At 38.0% G+C, this 15,411-nt stretch overlaps 2 protein-coding genes across 14 annotated transcripts in view; one reads left to right on the top strand and one right to left on the bottom strand.

Annotated features, from left to right (window-relative positions):
• Positions 1-14,926, bottom strand: part of MIER1 (MIER1 transcriptional regulator) — a 56,622-nt gene extending 41,696 nt beyond the window's left edge. The window contains exons 1-5 of one of the 12 annotated variants that reach the window (XM_074334918.2): positions 14,787-14,920; positions 13,562-13,662; positions 10,764-10,837; positions 517-541; positions 345-381 (exon numbers count right to left, since the gene is read on the bottom strand). In XM_074334918.2, the coding sequence (XP_074191019.1) occupies positions 345-381; positions 517-541; positions 10,764-10,837; positions 13,562-13,662; positions 14,787-14,853 (304 nt within the window). In that variant the 5' untranslated portion in view covers positions 14,854-14,920. Of the gene's footprint in view, positions 1-344; positions 382-516; positions 542-9,316; positions 9,580-10,763; positions 10,841-11,345; positions 11,456-13,561; positions 13,663-14,281; positions 14,421-14,452; positions 14,563-14,786 lie in introns of those variants that run through there. The other 11 variants (XM_019732147.3, XM_019732138.3, XM_019732165.3 and 8 more) reach the window with 11 other exon arrangements.
• Positions 14,927-15,081: 155 nt separating this feature from the next.
• DNAI4 (dynein axonemal intermediate chain 4) overlaps positions 15,082-15,411 on the top strand; it is a 58,332-nt gene continuing 58,002 nt past the window's right edge. Inside the window, exon 1 of one of the 2 annotated variants that reach the window (XM_088791191.1) lies at positions 15,082-15,220. In XM_088791191.1, the coding sequence (XP_088647317.1) occupies positions 15,174-15,220 (47 nt within the window). In that variant the 5' untranslated portion in view covers positions 15,082-15,173. The remainder of the gene's footprint in view (positions 15,221-15,411) is intronic. The other variant, XM_019732114.3, reaches the window with a different exon arrangement.

Genomic DNA, 15,411 nt, shown 5'->3' with positions numbered 1-15,411 from the left:
TTGTATTTGGAGAATACAGAAATCCAAAGATACTCATATATGGTCAGAGGCTACAACTTGATCCTATTCAAATCTAAAAATAACTTCTTTAATTTACAACATTAAATGTTCATTTGTTGAATGTTTTGCTTGTTTTATTTTTCCCTCCAGTAAATGCTTTAACAATTTTTTTCTCAAATAAATACTTTGAATTTCCTATACAAGCATTTCTAAGCAGTTCGTGATTCCTTTTTTAAAAGTACATTTCATATATACTTCAGTCAAAGAGTAATTAAAAACTCTAAGAAATACATGTGGAGATTCATCCACAAATAGTCATGAGGTTGAACTCACAGCAGCCTCACCTGTACTTTCATGGGCAGTCAAATATTTCATCCATTTCTTTTTCCCCAGAGAAAAGAAACAATTCAGAAGAAAAGCAAGTCAGGTGACAGTCTAACTCCTCTGGCCTTTATGCAACTAACAGGTCAAATATTACTCAAAATAGAGATTAGAATAAATATAGAAAATACTTACCTGGACTTGAAGACTCAACAGATGGCTGGTGGGGAAGGGGCAGGGGGAGAAAGGAAGAAAAATTAACATCTTTGTTCAGTAATCTTTACAGACATTACAGAAATTATTCAATGATTAATATGACAACAAATACTACAGCAAATTTTGTATCTGAACTGTTTACGACAAACTAAAACTTCCGTATAATCCTTTCTTTGACATAATTATTTAAACATAAATAAAAACTCAAAACACTCCTGAATCTAGAAACAAAGACAATAATATGGAATTGATTCAGATTTTAAAGGCAAATATGGGTCCCGTAACACATGTGGTTTAAGAGATACGATTTTAGATCTTGATCCTGAATACTCCCTCCAACCAATGCAGAAAAACTAGGAACAAGGTTTGCTGTCAAGCTGATCTAGGGCTTAAAATGTGTTGCAGAAGAAAGGTGGAAACAATCTAAGACATTATTTTAACTAAAAATTATGTTGCAAGCAAGCGCAAGGAAGTTAAAATGTTACTTAAGCACCAAACAGTACATCAGGTTAACTTTACTAACAAACATACTTGCAGATTATCACAAAATTAGCAACCTTTCATGCTAAATCTAGAGAGGTTAAGTTAGCTGATGGAAGATCACAAAGACTCCCAATTATAAAGCTCCTTCTACTGTACTACTCTCTTTCTCATACATTTAACCACAAGCATCTGGAAAACTTAAAAGATAAAATTGTTAGCAACTTATTTTAGTAATATCACCACCTGACAGTTTGTGGCTGTGTTTTATCTTAACTCACCATTTTAATCAAGTCATCTACAAACATAAACTCCTATATAAAAATATATTAATAACAAACTCAACAACAAAACCTCAAAAGATGCTTCAAATGACTTCAACTTTATAACTAAAACTGTGCCTATTCATTCAGTGCTATTTATTCCATGCACAAAAGAAGTCAGAGATGCTGGAGGGCCAAAAGCAAAAGAGAGGGGGGATATTTTAGTGCATTTTCCTTCTTTCTGCCTCATAATGGAGCAGAGAGGCAAGAACAAAATAGAAATAAGCAAAGTGCCCAATTTTTCAAAAGCTAGGCATCTAAGACAAATTCTTACAAGGTTGTAAAACTCCATTTTGAAAACTGTCCACAGTATACTACCGTAGTATGACATTCCAAATTCCATGTGGTGACTTAGGCTCTCGCGAGGCATACTTTTTCAAGGGTCCTATTTTTCCCCCGGTTTAATTCTTACACGAGAATGGCCCTTGCCTATAGCATTGTCCTATTATAACAAAAGACTGACAGTATTCGGTATTGGATATTTTCAAGTGTCAGCATCTTTCTTTAAGTTACTCTGCCACAATAATCAAAACAGCACCACTTTTTAATTTGGTTCCTCTAATGGGAAGCTGAAGAGTAGGGTGAGAGAATAGAATGAATGATGTAACATAAAAGTGGTTTCTAGTTTGCTTAACACCTTTCAGGCAGGACTATGCATTTCTGGCTCACACCAAATTTATCCACCACACAAGTTATTACACAACAAATCAATATTTAAAAAAAAAAAGAACCTGCTTTTATTTAATGTAATTATACTTTAATTTCCCAAGTTTAACCACAACCTCTGTCCAAGGCTACAGCACCATTCATGACTATCTTCATCTGGTCCAAGGTTCACTGTTCATGGAGTAGCCTTACAAGGCTGTTCCTCCTTCTTAGTAAATTTGAGACAGGTTTGCTTGGCATGAAGAAGAAAAACCAGTATTTTTTTTTCAACTTAGGAGCTTTAAAGAAATGGTTCTTTAAGCATTTAATTCTTTTTGAACACCCCAATAATTATTCAATTTAACAGTCTTCTGATAAAAAAGGCTTTCTGATTAAAAATAAATTATTCTACTGAAGAATGGTACATTTTCACTGATGTTAGACATTGGCAGTAACAGAGATAGCGAATTGTGAATGGCATCTGTATACTCATACTTTAGTTTGTAAAAGGCCTCAAATAGCACTAAATGACAATAAATACCATACTGATTGTTGTTTTACTGGTGAATAGTTAACCAGTTTAAAGCTCTGGAAAAGGCCACAAATATTTTCCATTCGTTAAGATATCAAATGCTTTGAGGGCTGGTATAGCATTTGTAAATATAGCTGACATTAAGTAGAACACCCAGTGTTCAAAGATAAAATTAATGATCATATTATGTTAGACATATTGGAATGTTCCAAAAATCGTGATTTGATTGATGGTATATCTAGGTTAGGACGGGGGAGGGGATGCAGGGATAGTCTGCCTATACATATACATTTTAGTATTCCATATTCAAAATAAAATTCTATTGTGTTGGTTTAGGGAGGGAGTGACATCAGTTTCTTGAAGTTAATTATCAAAGAGAAGCTTCTGGAAAACTGGCATTTGAAAATAGTTCATACCGTAAACATTACTTTTGCCCAACCAACAAACAAAATAATTATCTTTCAAAGTAAGAGTTTAGTGTCATAATACTGGTATTTCAGTGTGGAATGAGGGCATTTATTTAGGTATTTGAAACAGCACAACCAGCATGTGTTAATGCAGTACTATATATTTTCAAATGCATAAAGTTACTTGATTATAACCATAATCCTGGCAATAATATCTTCCCTGCCTACCTCACTTTATGTATTAGCAAACCCAGGGAAGTAAAGTGACTTGATTAAGGTTTCATGGTAGGTGAAGAAGGTGGAACTAAAAGCCTAGGGCCTGATTCCTTCTATACCTCCCAGGGAAACAACTCATAAAAAAATTTCTCTTCATCTCCTTCCTCCTTTACCCTTACTTTCTTTTTCTTTTTAAAACGGTTTTCATCTGTTCAAAGGTTTCAAATGTGACTGCAAGTTATCGCCTGTTATTTCAGACTATTCTCTGAAGGATATATTAGGAACCAGTCATGTTAGGAACTAGTCTAACAATACCCTCCAAGAAAACTGCAACAATCTACCATTAAAGACTACAGTAAATTGGAAAGAGGGAAGGAGGGCAAAAAAAAATAAAACTAAAGCCATATAGGTACTCACTCATAACAATACCTAACTATAAAATATAAGCAGTAAAGATGATTTTACACTGGGAATTAAAATGTATTTAAAATGCACTCATACATTATTGGTAGGAGTACGAGTTGGTTTAACTGTTCTGGAGATGATTTTGCCGACATGAATTTACGCTACTGGTAACGCCTAAAAAAGCACACCAAGATATATGAATAATGTTCATTACCACCAAGTTGTTCATAGCAAAAAGTTGGGAAAAAATTCAAAGTCCATCATTTAACTATTAATAGTTAGAAATGAAATACAGTTCCTCCAAACAGTTGAACACTACTAATCCATTAAAAAGAATGAGATTTGTCTGTATTGATTGAGAAAAAAGTGTGTGTGTGTGTGTGTGTATGTAAAAAGAAATGTGTAGCGAAGGGAGTAAATTGGGGGGGAACATACATAAATGCTTTTCCCAAAAGAATATACACAAGAATCTGTTAACAATCGTTACCACTAGGGAATGGGTTGGGGAGAGAAGGCTTCTTTCATTTTATACCTTTTTGTACTGCTGGAATTTCTAACTACTTGCAAGTATTACTCCATGATTTTTAAAAAGAAAGTCAGTAGAGATCATCCTGTGGAATTATGAGACATTTTCATTTACTTCCGTTACTTTCAGATTTTTAAGAAAATCTAATACTCCCCACTAATTTTCTTTAATAAGTCTATAATTTTGAAAAATAACCTAGTTTTGTTTTAAGTACATACACAATTCTTTTATCTGAGATGGGTAACATAACACTAGACAGACATAGTATGAGCAGGCTAAATCAAATTTTAAAAAATAAACTCTATTAACTCTTCAGTATAACTAACTGAACTAGCAATTTTCATACCTTGACCCATATAGTATATGACTTAATTGATCACGTTGCTAATAGTGGTACAACTACTCAATGCCTCAGATTTGTTCAAATGTTTCTTCAGTATTTTTCTAGAATACAGTGAGAAATATCCCATACACCAGAAAACTATTAAACTGAGAGTAAAAGATCAATTAACTAGAAGACTACCATTATTAAAAAAATAAATAAATAAGGCACTAAAGACACAAAGTAATTATCAGACTGTTTAATTCCAGGCAACCAAAACCCATTTTCAGTGAGTATAACTAACTGAACTAGTTTTTCCCCTCAAACCAATTCTACCACCATTTCTTCAAGAGCTATGTCACCTATTTAGTAAGGTAAACACTAAAGTGGAGATTCTCACAGCAACGGGCATGAAGCTAGAAGCCAGGAAGGAGTTAAGGACCCTATTCCAGCACAGGGAAAGCAGGGGAACTATGCCAAGGGCTCACCATCCTTCTTCCTCCATACAAAATTCAATCACTTAACTTTGCTGTTATCCTGAGGAATTCTAGGGCATAAAAAAGGTTGTCTTTGAGGAAAAATTAGCAAACTTACTACACTAGTAATAACTTAGAGGATGAATTGCTATTATTAAGCATCAGGAATTCAGAAGACTTGTCTAGTCTTAATTGTGCCACAGACTAACTGCACGACCTAGAACAAATTACATAAACTGCTCAGTTTCATTTTCTCTAAGATAAGATTTAGATTTCTTCAAGTTTAGTTCAAATTCCTTTCAGCTGTAAGTTCTTTACTTTTATTATGAATTGTTCAAAAGACAGAACACTACTAAGGAGTACTTAGCTAAATGGATGGGGTATTTAACAAACTTCTGAAATTTTTTTTTTTTTTAGAATCTAGGACTATTGGTAAGAGGATCTCAATCTGCAAAAAGTTTTCTGGGGGTACTACTTTATGAATTTCACATCTACATAAGCATAATTATAACAGTCATTCTTCATTCAGTGGAATAAGTCAAACAGAATGGGCCCCAAGCAACGACTGGTACTTGAACAGTTTAATCACTGCAATGAATTTTGAAACCATTTGCAAATCTTTTGAAATATACAGGGACTAGATCTGAACTTCAAGCAAGAAATTTCTATATAACATTACTTTTCATAAAGACATGCTGAAGTTTCAATGGCAGTGTTTTATTTCTGAATTATCTGGGAAACTAATTAAGTCTCACAAGAATTCTCTGAAAGTAATTTACTTCTATATATCCCCCATCAACCTTTCCTACCTTATCAAGCACTTTGACTATTACTTCTCCTGAATTAAGCATTTGGGGAATCTCGTGCATTGGTGTTCTTGATTCCTTTGAATAAATCCTTAATAGCTCTGACGTATAAATATTAAAAAAAAAAAATTTCATTACCAGTATAGAGAATTATTTAAGGTCTAAAGTCATTGTAGTGAAACAAGTTTTGTTTAGAGTAGAAAGCACTATCAAGAATAGCAGTCAAGATGATCCTATTTCCTTAAAAAACAAAATCTAAATATACTCCAAAAAATGCTAAGCAAAAAGTCTGTTTTTAAGAGAAATGAATAGATGTGACAGTGAATAAACAGATTCTGTATCATTTCTAGAAACATTAAAATACTTAAAACTAACACAGAAAAGCAAGTCCATTACATTTTCTTCTCTTTTTATGACAGCAATATGGCCTAGGTGAAAAGATTGGTCTTGCACTATGCTGTGGCTTTTTTTTCCCTTGAGAAGAAAGTCCCTTATGTGTTTACAAACTCTGAAATAAAAGACAAATTGTTCCTTCCCTAAGGTCCCTACACCACATTCCTTATAAAACCCAAAGGATCAACTATTTCTTCCTCTTATTCTTTCTTTCTCACTGCTTTGTAAAACTGTGACTACCCTGTAATTTCCTTCCTCTAAGTTGGCCTCCTTTTAGAAGATGAATAAATAACTTCAAGGGATAAAACGCAATGAAAAATATTACAAAAAAAATTAAGAAAAATAGCAGATGCCATTTCTTCTAAGCATATTAAATATGTTTTTAATGTTACCACAATTTGAAAAACTGCTAAATACATACTTCCTATTATGGATTGAGATGATCAGACTATATGAAACCAAGTATATTCTATTCGCATCTAAAGTAATTTGTATTCAAGAATTAAATATTTTTTCCTAAAAAAACAAGGTCAGGGTCATTCTCCTATATAGGAGACAACAAAAAAACCCAGAAGCATAATGCCTGTATTTTTCTCTGGAGACGTGCATCTTCAATAATCTGTTTTCCCCTCAGATTTATCAAATAAAAATATATTGCTGCTTTGCACTTAGTGTTATTTCACCAGTTAGCTCAAGTCTACTTAACCAAAGTAGGTGCAACAGCACAGCATATGAATTGTTTTACCACATGGTTTACATTGGCAGCATAAAGAATGAATCTCCTGAAAGCTGACATAAAACCAAGTAAAAGCACTTTATAAACCACGCATTTCTCCTCCATCTAATTTTTTAAATGACTACTTTCTAAAACCATCCCAATTAAAATACTGAAATCAAAAAATTTTAAATTAATTTTACTTTTTATCTCTTCACCTGTTCTAATTTTTTTATAAGACACAGATGAAGGTTATTCCACTCTTCTTCCAAATTCATTATAAAGGAAACCAACTACAAATAATTGAAGAATATAAAATATGAGCTTGTTAAAAGATACCAGGTCTCTAAATAAATGCACTGAAAACAAAATTCAGGATTTTTCTTCTTGAAATTGAACCATCCATGTGTTCCTACAGAATAAGTTTCATTCTCCAAGTGATGTAATTTTTAAGAAAACTGAATATACACTTGAAAATATTAGGAAATGATTAGTGACTAAAACACTGCTTTTCCTCTTAAGGCACCCATTTTTAATTTCTAAAACAAGAAATAAAATGTTAATCAACCTCCATTTACATATTAAGTTTTCAATGTGCTAGCAGTTCAAATTTCTGGGTGAGATTTTTTAAACTTAAATTTCACATTTTCACATACTAAGTAATTTTTCTTAAATAATATCTTGTTGCTTTAAAATATGACTACATAACTTAATGCTCAAACCATTGTGAGCAGCACTACTAGGGAAGAAACTACATCACCCATTGGGCATTCACTGAAAGGGAGATCCACTAACGACTATTTGATAAAATATATGTAAATCCAGCTACTTACAACCCCTCCCTCTTTTTATATATGAAGAAAAGAAACAATCCTCACCAGGACTAAAATTCTTTCAGCTGAGTAGAATAAATCCAGTCACATTTAAGTAAAATACAAAGTATTATGTTTTGTGCAATTCATGTGCCTTGAACAATTCTTGAACCACAAAGAGCAAAGAAATGGAACTAATATAAGATCTAAATTTAATTTTACATCAGAAATATGAAATGTTTTAAAAAGAATACTGGCAGCAAACAGTCCTGCTACAGTAAAATCGTGTCCTCCTTTAATAGCAAATACTCCAGGACATGCATTTAAAGCCAGTTTCCATAAAGCAAACAGACGGAGCAACCTAAGTACCACACCAGTAAACAGTTAACAGTAGGTCCCTCCACTCAACAGGTATATGAAAAGAATTCCAAATTAATAGTTTCCCATAATCTAATCATGTTTCTGTATTCCAAGGTTTACAACGGTGATATTATGGGATTGATGAAAGTACCACTGACTTCATCCAACAAATAAAGAAGACAAAACTTGAGGACTGATGGTAAAAAAGAATTACCTACTTCCTGAATCTGATTTTGGGTGCCTGAGAGCATGAAAATGGTAATTGACACAAGAGAAATGCTTTGTCAATCATTCAATCATTAAGGGGGGCTCTACTCAAAAAAGACAAAAAATAAAAAAATAAAAAAAAAATCTAAATATATAACCTCTTGAAGAAGTCCAGAACGTAAAGAATAACAAAATTCTTCCGAGGGTAAGAAAAAAAAGTTTTTTCTAAAAAAGTCAAATGTTTAAGGTTTAAAGCAGAGACAAAAACTTAAATCTCCAGTAGCATTTACTAAGTTCGAATTAATCAAAACAATGGTTGCCCACCGATCTGAGGCCCAAACATGTAAAACTACCATCGAAGAAAGGGGACTTTGGGATGCTCGTCTAATTACAAAAAAGGTGGCAAAAAAAATATTTTTTTCCCAAGGGGAGAAAAAATTTAGAAGATCGACTATATTTGGAATGGTGGGGATGCCTGGAAAGTGAAGAAGGGGAAGGTAGAAAGCAACTCTTCTAAAACGTAGAGAAAAAGAGGTTCTACTTTGGGGGTGAGGGGTTCGGTGGAACTGTTTGGAGATATGGGGAGATTCCCCCAACCTGGACGGCTGGATTACAAAAGGCCAGGTTCACTTCTCCACGCTTATTTTATCACCATCAGAAAAATTAATCAAAGGCCGTTCTGTCTTACGTTTTCCCCACCAGCACAGACTGATGTCAGTAGCAAACGGATGGGGGTGACGCGGAAGGGCGCAACAGCATCTCGGTTAGGGAGGGAAGAAACTTCGCAAGAAGAGGAAGCAGCAGCTCCTCTCTTGGCCCCTAACACCGGCCGGCGAAGTTGCGCCACAGGCGCCCCTGCCCGGCGGGCGCCACCCCCCGCCTCCGGCCCCTCTCCGCACGCAGTACTACGCAGCACTAGACCCTTCAAACTGTCCCCGAAGTCCAACTACGCCTCCGCTTCCTCTTACCCCCGGACCCATCCCAACTAAGTTCCCGGGAAAGCTCCCGCCCAGAGCGCGGCCTGTTCCGGACAACAGGTGGGCAGTGGCGCCAGCAGGGCTGGGCCTCTCCTAGCCAGGCCCACTCCACTCCTCCCCGGCCAGGGCCCAGGGGCGCCCGGCTCCGGGACGGGGAGGGGGAGCGAGCTCCCTTACCTCCGCCATGTTTGCCGTACTGACGGGTCACATCTCCGCGGCGGCCGCAGCTGGGTCACGGCCAGAACCCGGATGTGAGACTCGGCAACGGGACTCTAATCGCCACTGCCGCCGTCTCTGCCGCTCCCGCCGCCACTGCCTTGGCGGGAACGCGCAGGAGCCGCCGGAGCGCGCCCACCACACCCCACTCCGCCCCCTCGCGGCGACCCGGCTGAGCTGGACTGGAGGGAAAAGGCCGGGGCGCGCGCGCGGGAGCAGGGACGCGCGCGCGGCCCCGCGGTAGCCCTTCCCCGAGCAGCGCGGAGGGGGCGGAGTCAAGGTGGGTATCGAGGGGAGGTGGGTATCTCAGCGAGGAGTGCCTCCCTGGCCCTAGCGGATCCGCGACTCTAGCTGGGGGGAAGAAGCATCTAGGGACTAGAGAAGTCAAAGAAAGGTGCCAAAGGAACCACGTCCAGCATTCACATCGCAGGGAAAAAGATACGTTATATTTTACATGTAGGCCTTATTTTGAAGTGCATTTTCTGGAAAACGGATGTTGCTGTGATGCAACAACGGCAAGTAGTGCGCTTTGAAAGCGGTTATCCCTTGACAAATATTCCAGTCGGTTGATTCCCGACATGAAATGTAAAATTCCGTATCTCCAAATTTTAGCAGTCAGAGCCGAGATTAAGGGATTGTGTTAGTCTGCTATCTTCATATTTCATTTGCTTTTCCTCACAACCCTTCTGAGATGCCAGTAGCAACCTAACTGTACAATGGTTGAATTTTGCACTAGAGAAAATTTTTAAATGTGAAATACCGAAAAGCTGCTCTTTGATGAACATAACTAATCTCCGACTTGACTGTATGGAGGGAGAACTTGCTTATTTGCAATGCCTTTTCAAAATGCCTGCAATTTGAAAGTTTATTGTAATGTATTGGCCTAGAACTGCCAATTCGCGTTCATGCCAATTCTGATGATTGCCAGAGCCAATAACTGCAAAATAACAAACATATTTCACTTCCATTACTAAGGCAGATACTGCCTACTACAAAGGTAGTATTAAAACGTGTACAAACACATTTTACTAAACTAGGAGTTTAAAAGTCTTATTTTAAAAAGACTGTTTTTTCCCAAATGTCCAAGGGTTACTCTTAATGCAGTTTTAAAAATGACTACCGAAATCAACCAGTTAAATATGAAAATTATTCATTCCCTCCAAATGTGATGCCAGTGCTACAATATATTGCATAAATCTGCACATACATAATTTTTCTTTAATACTTAACTTGCAATGTAATATGGGGGAGGCTGTTTTCTTAAAGTATTTGTATTTCCTTAAAATCTAAACTCTATTAAACAGTTTCCTATTTCCAAAGATTCAACATTAACTTGAAATTCTTATGTCCAATAATAATTTGTGCATTTACAGGTATATGAAGTAGCTGCTAAGTGAAAGGACATTACCTGGTAATTTGACAGGAAAAGAGTCCACAGACAGTCTGTAAACCAATTAAACATAAACATCTGATGCACATTTTCTACTGAAAGAAAAGCAAGGGAAAGAAGAGAAAGGAAAACTTTAAGGTTCCCAAATCTACAAACAATTTTTACCATTAACTGTACTGTATAGTATTTTCATTTTATTTTTTAGAATACTTATATAAAAGTGTTTTTCAGGATTCCTTGGGGGAATATTTTATCATAGGTATATAGTTTCTGAGTGTTACCCTGTTGAATTACCTTAGCCCTTAGGACTCCATATAAAAATGACTTTTTAAAAAGTCAGTTTATTTTCACATAGTTTTCACTTTGATATGCTTGATGGAAATAGCTAAAGGCAAAGAACAATGGATGTGTATAGACTTAAGGAGGGTAAAGATAAAAAGAATAAGGGGCTTAGAGGTAGAAACTCAGGCTTTATGATACCATGGGAATGAAGGAGGATTTTCTATTTAAATACAAAAGCTAATATGTGAAATTTATTTAGATGGTTACCAAAAGGAAAATTAAAAAGTGTCAAAAATGCAAGATATAGGAATAACTTACTTGCTAAATAAGCCCATTTAATCTTTGATTCTTCATTAAAACCATCAACAAAAAATCCCAAGTATGATAAAAAGCTGGGGATCATGGTCCTTTAAGGTACTGAATGAATTCTGAAATTCAGGAAAATCAAGTTCTAAGAAATCTTTGAATGGGTAGCCATCTTACTGCTAAATTACCTTTAAGTTTATTAATACTATGTATCAATTTTACTAATTTTAAGTGGCATTGTATAGAGGAAAAAAAATCCCCTCTACATTTTTCTCCTTCCATTTTTATAAACATGGGTTCAGTGATTTTTTTTTTAGGTTCAGAGATTCTAAAACTAAAGAGAAAACAGCTCCAATATTGTAAGTCATCAGTAACACATTACTACTGAACTCAACAGTTCTACTCCCACTTTATTCTAGTGATATACTTATCTTAAATTTTAGGAGCCACCTGAAGGAAACCAAAGTCTTTCTCCAAACGCTTGATTACCTCTTCAGTATCAAATATGTAAAAATTAACTATTCATTAGCCATAGAGAGTTAGTGTTGGATACGACCTTAAAGGTCTTTAGTCAATTTCTACCCTATCTAGCTAGGAATCTCTTACTATGTTTCCCCACTCACATCCAGGCTTTTCTGCCTATGCTTAAACACCTCTAATGACTTAACTGTCATGAAGAGCTTTTCAAAAAAAGCTCTTTGCAACACTGTTTTTATTAAACCAGAAGCTCCCTCCTTTTTACTTCCTTCCACTACCCTGAGTTCTTCAGCACTTTGGATGAACACAATAGATATCTTCTTTGTATTCAAATGAAAACAGTCAATATTTATACCTGGGTAAACAAAAAATAAATGTTTAAAGCCTATTGATACTAGAAGAGCTGAAAACAGGACATGACAGAGTTGAAGGCCTCAGGGAATTCACCATTACCTATCAGCTGTTAAAAATTATTAGCTTATAATATTAATGTGACATCCAAAATGGTAGTTCTGTTAATAGTAGTAATATTTTAAAGTTAAACTAAAAAGTGTGGTTAATTCTAATTTTATGTGAGATGTATGGCTAGTGTCCCAAAACAAAACGAGAAATCACTAGACAAAGCCTGAATAAATGCCTCTAGCTCTCATTCTCCACCTAAAGGCTTCCTTATTTTCAGGGACACTGACATTAACTTTTATCACATGAAACTACTCAAAACTGCTATTATATTGGGAAATTCTTTTTAAGCACTTTACTGGATACTCCATTAAAAAGTTATTAAACAATTTTATAAGGGCTGTAATACACACACACATACAAGAACCCCTCAGAGTTATTATTTTGCTGTTAACAAAAGCATTTTAGGGTCACAATTTTACTTCAACCAGTACTTTAAACTGACAAATAAATAAACGTCTTTGGCAATTTACATATCCTAAGAAATATAACCTTTTATTCAGTACCAACACCTGATTCAAATATAAGTAACATATACCCATATTATACAAACATATCTGTTATGTGACTCAAAAAGGTACCTCACAAAATGCACCAAAAAAATACTTGTAGCAATTTATACACTGGGGCCATCTGAATGAAATAGATTAATACAGCACATTCAAAACCCTAAAAACAAATTCTATAACAATTTTCAGAGACCATGAGTCCCTTTTGAGATTATTTTGTAAAGTATTTCTTAAAATTTTTGTTTAAAAGTGACAGCCTACGCATGACGTGCAAGTAAAAATTTATGGATAACTACTAATTTGGTTGAAAATACCTAAATATCAAGAAAGTTCACCAATGTTTTTAAATGACATTTTAGATAAATTGAGTTTACCTTTAGTAGGCAGGATGCAGGTTACAAAGCAGTAATGCATTACATTTGGAAGCCCCTCATCTATGCAACAATCAACATCATCTTTTTGTTAGTTTGATTTTTATTATTAATGCCAGCTCAAAACACTTATATAGCCTTCTGGTTCTTCAAAGAACAGTTTAGAGTTTTCTTTTCACAATTTTCACATAGAGTTTTAGCCAGTGGCCCTATTTTATCAGATTATCACAAACTTACATTTTTATAGTTCATATATTGTTGACATGTTATTTTTATCTCACCCAAACTCTGGAAATTATTGGCCCATCAGTTCTCAAATACTGGAACATATAAGAACAGTAATATAATATTTATATTACTTGAGGGAGTTTGGATTTTCCCTCCCTTAATCTCCAAGTGTGCCCCTGCCTACCAGCATCACATCCGTCTTGTCTGCATTGAACCTCAACCAGTTGGTTCTTAACCACGTCCGAAACTCAGCCAGGCACTGGGAGAATCGAGCCACCACACCATCTGGATCAAAGGAAAGAAAGCCTCAGTAGTAACTAGACCAGAGATGGTGATACAGCAAACTCACCATTCACCTTGTCTGTAATTTTTAAAAAGATGGCCACGAATTAGAGCAAGGATCCCATGACAATTTTGGAAAAACATTAATGAATCTTGAGTCATGCAATTTATAACCAATAGTAAAGAAATAAAAGAGTTCCAATAAATAGGTTATCTCATTCCACCCATGAATAAAGAAAGAAGGTTCAGTAAAGTCCAGGTTATCTCGGCTAAGCGGCCTCAGGAGACCGGCCAGTCTTGTCACTGCATAAGCTTTTCTGCAAAATTAAAGAATTTTAGCGTTGGAGGAAGCTTTAAGGATAACGGGGGCCCAGAGAGGAGAGAGTGGTAGTGACTCGCTCAAGGTCACACAGCAAGGGAGGACCAGATTTGGGTTCTAGGTCAGAGATCTTTTACTAAAAGCTGGAGCAAGCCCATTCAAAGGCGGGGGAGGCATCTGTCCCCAGGGATCCCCCCACCGATCGGGAGGACCTCGTTCCCTCACAATGATGCCCACTTCAAGGCTCTCCTTCCCTCCCTCACTCCCTCTGAATAGGGTCGGTTTGCCAAGCATCCTGCTCACCACAGGGCTGCAATACAAGCAGGACGCTTCCTCCGGGCTGGGACCAGAACCCAGAGATAACAGGAGAAAAGAGGCGGAGCCACAGGGGGTGGTCAGCTTAGCCCCACCCCGATCACGATGCGGGGCCGACAGGAAAAAGCGGCGGAGGCGAACTGGGCTAGGCTAACTCACTCCGCTGCGGATTCCCAGCGCGCTGCAGACGCCGGAGAAGATCGGCTCCGCAGCCACCGCCAAAGCAAAGGACCAGGCTTTGCAGGGGGTGGGTCGGGGCAGGGGGGCGGCGACAGGGAGCTACGCATGCGCCTTGGACGGCCAGCGCCACTCCCCGAGGGGAATCGAGACGGGCGCGTTCTCTCGCAGCCCCTCCCCGGAAGTTAAGGGTCTTCCGGGCGGTACTATGCGGTGGGGGAGGGGAAGGGGAGAAAGGGTACCGAGGACACCTCAGGAGTCTCTCATCCCAAAAAGGACTAGGAGAGGAGAGGTGATTTACGGAGGCTGCACTTACAGCCGCTGCCGCTGCTGCCGCCGCCACCTTCGCTGCTGCCGCCACCGCCTGAAGAAGCCCCATCCATCCGCCTGCAGCCGGGGAGACTCAGAGCCTGGGAGGGGCCTGGGGCCGGGGCCGCCCGCCTCCTTCTTCTAGTCGTCGTCCCGAGCTTCCTCTTGCTCCACCAACCCTCTGCCCTCCCCTCCGCCTCCGCCCTCCTCCTCGGCCTCCAGCCGCCAGCCAACCGCGCGGCCGCTTGTTAAGCCTGGGCTCTACCGTCTCCATGACGCCCGGCAAACATTCCGGTGCTTCAGCCGGAGCCACTAACGTCGGGGGTTGGGGTACAGGGACTCCAGAAGCAGACAGGGACGGGGTGGTCAACCACTCCCCCAGCCAGACGCCACCATGCCCACGTCCCCGGTAAACATCCGCAAGGAACCGAGCCTTGGATTGTAAGTTCCGGCGCTAAAACCTAAGTCCATCCCCCTGGGTCTCGGAGGGAGCTCTTTTAGATCCTATTTCTTGCTGCATCTGGGTTCAATCAGCAGCCCTCGAAATTTCCAGGAGGCTATGTCTCCTTGCTTGCCCTATTACAGCCTTGTTCAACCCCCCTACTGTGCTTGCTGTATGAGAAGACCTAGTT

The sequence above is a fragment of the Rhinolophus sinicus genome, chromosome 14 (assembly GCF_057876585.1).
Source record: "Rhinolophus sinicus isolate RSI-liver-muscle chromosome 14, RSI-T2T, whole genome shotgun sequence".
NCBI lineage: Eukaryota > Metazoa > Chordata > Mammalia > Chiroptera > Rhinolophidae > Rhinolophus > Rhinolophus sinicus.
This window is presented reverse-complemented; position numbering and strand designations above follow the sequence as displayed.